Genomic DNA, 2,500 nt, shown 5'->3' with positions numbered 1-2,500 from the left:
GACAATGGTAATAATCATAAAAAAAAAATTCTTGTAAACACTTCATATGTAGTGTTACAGGTCATTATCATTTGATGTCTTATGTTTAAACCAGTTGTGTAAAATTCCTTTGTTATTGTAATTTTAATGTGAATGATGATTTTAACATTAACCTAATTTATTGACTTATGGTTTGAATTAAATGAACTTTTAATGGAGACATATTTTCATTTGGTTATCTACAGTGAACAAAAGAGATTGCAAGTGTTTCAGTACATTTATAAGGATATTATTTTAGAAAGTGATTTGTCAAAAAAAAGGCTTAGACAAAAAGCACATGTGATTAGATAGATATGTTATGTAATCTTTCAATTGTAAAAATTGGGAGGAAGATATAGATGAGAAAAAAAATATATATATTTTTTTATGGCTAGATAAGAAAGAAAAAAATAAGCTTGCAATCTGCCACACCAAGACCTCCCTCCCTCCCTCTCTCTCTCTCTCTCTCTCTCTCTCTCTCTCTCTCTCTCTCTCTCTCTCTCTCTCTCTCTCTCTCTCTCTCTCTCTCTCTCTCTCTCTCTCTCTCTCTCTCTCCTCTCTCTCTCTCTCTCTCTCTCTCTCTCTTACTCTCTTTCTCTCTCTCTTCCTCTCTCTACCTTCCTCCCCCTCTCCCTTCCTCTCCTTTCTTCTCCTTTCCTCCCCACTCTTTCTTTTCTAGCATAAATATATAGATCGAATGAACATATTATTCATCTTTTTTTTCTATTTCTATTTTCTATCTGTACTAATGTCTTAATGTGTGTTACAGCTGCCTCTGGCCACAAAAGTAGGTTGTTTATGAATTTCTTTCACAAAATAGTTTATGCAAGGTGATCATGTATTGGATGGCAGTGTCATGACTGTGATTAAATTAAATTAATTTTTATGGTTGTTATATTGTTGTTCTTATTGTTATTGTTCTTCTTATTGTCATTATTATTATTATTATTATCATTATTATTATTATTGTTATTATTATTATTATGGTCATTATTTTAAGTATTATAATTCTTATGACTGTTTTTACTGTCACAAGTATTGCTGTATCCACACAAAAGTGAGAAAGTGGTATCACATGTTCTCTATGGAACAACCTTGTTTATGTTGTGCAGTGTTTGATGAATAAGTGTAAAATGGCTAGAATGGAAACAACGTTTACTGTACATTTGACATTTGTTTTTTGGGCAATGATTGATTTTTGATGATTTCACACGTTCGATGATGAAGCAGTATGAAATAGCTACTCCATTCCTTTCATAATATTGGTATCTTCCATATTATTTCTGTGTCCCTCATTTATGTGTCTCTCTCTATCTCTCTTTCTCTGTCCTTCATTTATGTGTCTCTCTTTTTTTCTCTCTTTCTCTTTCTCTTTCTCTTTCTCTTTCTCTTTCTCTTTCTCTTTCTCTTTCTCTTTCTCTCTCTCTTCTTTCTCTTTCTCTTTCTTCTCTTCTCTTTCTCCCTTCTTTCTCTTCTCTTTCTCCCTTCTTTCTTTCTCTCTCTCTCTCTCTCTCTTCCTCTCTCTCTCCTCTCTCTCTCTTCTCTCTCTCTCTCTCTTCTCTCTCTCTCTCTCTCTTCTTTCTCTCTCTTTCTCTTTCTCTCTCTTTCTCTCTCTTTCTCTCTCTTCTCTTTCTCTCTCTCTCTTCTCTCTTCTCTCTCTCTCTTATCTCTTTTCTCTCTTCTCTCTTTCTCTCTCTCGCTCTCTCTCTCTCTCTCTCTCTCTCCTTCTCTCTCTCTCTCTCTCTCTCTCTCTCTTCTCTCTCTCTCTCTCTCTCTCTCTCTCTCTCCTCTCTCTCTCTCTCTCTCTCTCTCTCTCTCTCTCTCTCTCTCCTCTCTCCTCTCTCTCTCTCTCTCTCCTCCCTCCCTCCCTCCCTCCCTCCCTCTTCCCTCCCTCCCCTCCCTCCCCCTCTCCCTCTCCCCTTCCCCCTCCCTCTCCCTCTCCCTCTCCCCCTCCCCTTCCCCCTCCCTCTCCCTCCCTCCCTCTCTCCCCTTCCCTCTCCACCTCTCCTTACCTCCCTACTTCCATACCACCTGCCCTCCTTCCCTCCTATCTCCATTGCCTCTTTTCCCCTCTTATGCTTCCCCCTCTTTCTCTTAGTAAAGGAATATAGTGGGAGTATATCATAGAGCTTACAGTGTGTCATTCATTGAGTGAATTGTTGAGTAAGAATAAAGAGTAAGGAGGAGCTGTTTATGAATGAATTGTCAGAAGGTGCTGCTGGAAGTGTAGTGCCATAATCCATCTATTTGCTTCAGTAGAAGTAGCATTAGAATTCATTTTGATTTTTCTGTTATAGTTATACTTCTTATCTAAATGATTTGTAATACATTATATTGTGTCAATTATTATAATTGAGTTTCCATCACAGTGTTGCTATGATAGTATTTGATAGATTATTTTTTCACTTATGAATTGTGTATCTCTCCAACAGCATTTTCCGGTATACCACAAGGTTGGCCAGGAGTTTGCCCGAGACTTTCC

The 2,500-nt window shown here is 37.6% G+C and overlaps 1 protein-coding gene across 5 annotated transcripts in view; it reads left to right on the top strand.

The window, feature by feature from the left end:
• Nucleotides 1-2,500, top strand: part of LOC119580599 (protein ABHD18-like) — a 23,366-nt gene that overhangs the window by 13,681 nt on the left and 7,185 nt on the right. For 3 of the 5 annotated variants that reach the window (XM_037928719.1, XM_037928710.1, XM_037928714.1), the window contains exons 8-9: nt 788-805; nt 2,451-2,500. The exon at nt 2,451-2,500 is cut by the window's right edge and continues 570 nt beyond it. In XM_037928719.1, coding sequence (XP_037784647.1) covers nt 788-805; nt 2,451-2,500 — 68 coding nt within the window. The remainder of the gene's footprint in view (nt 1-787; nt 806-2,450) is intronic. The other 2 variants (XM_037928733.1, XM_037928725.1) reach the window with 1 other exon arrangement.

Source organism: Penaeus monodon, chromosome 2, assembly GCF_015228065.2.
Source record: "Penaeus monodon isolate SGIC_2016 chromosome 2, NSTDA_Pmon_1, whole genome shotgun sequence".
NCBI lineage: Eukaryota > Metazoa > Arthropoda > Malacostraca > Decapoda > Penaeidae > Penaeus > Penaeus monodon.
Note: the sequence above shows the minus strand (reverse complement) of the source record. Positions and strands in the feature narration are given on the sequence as shown.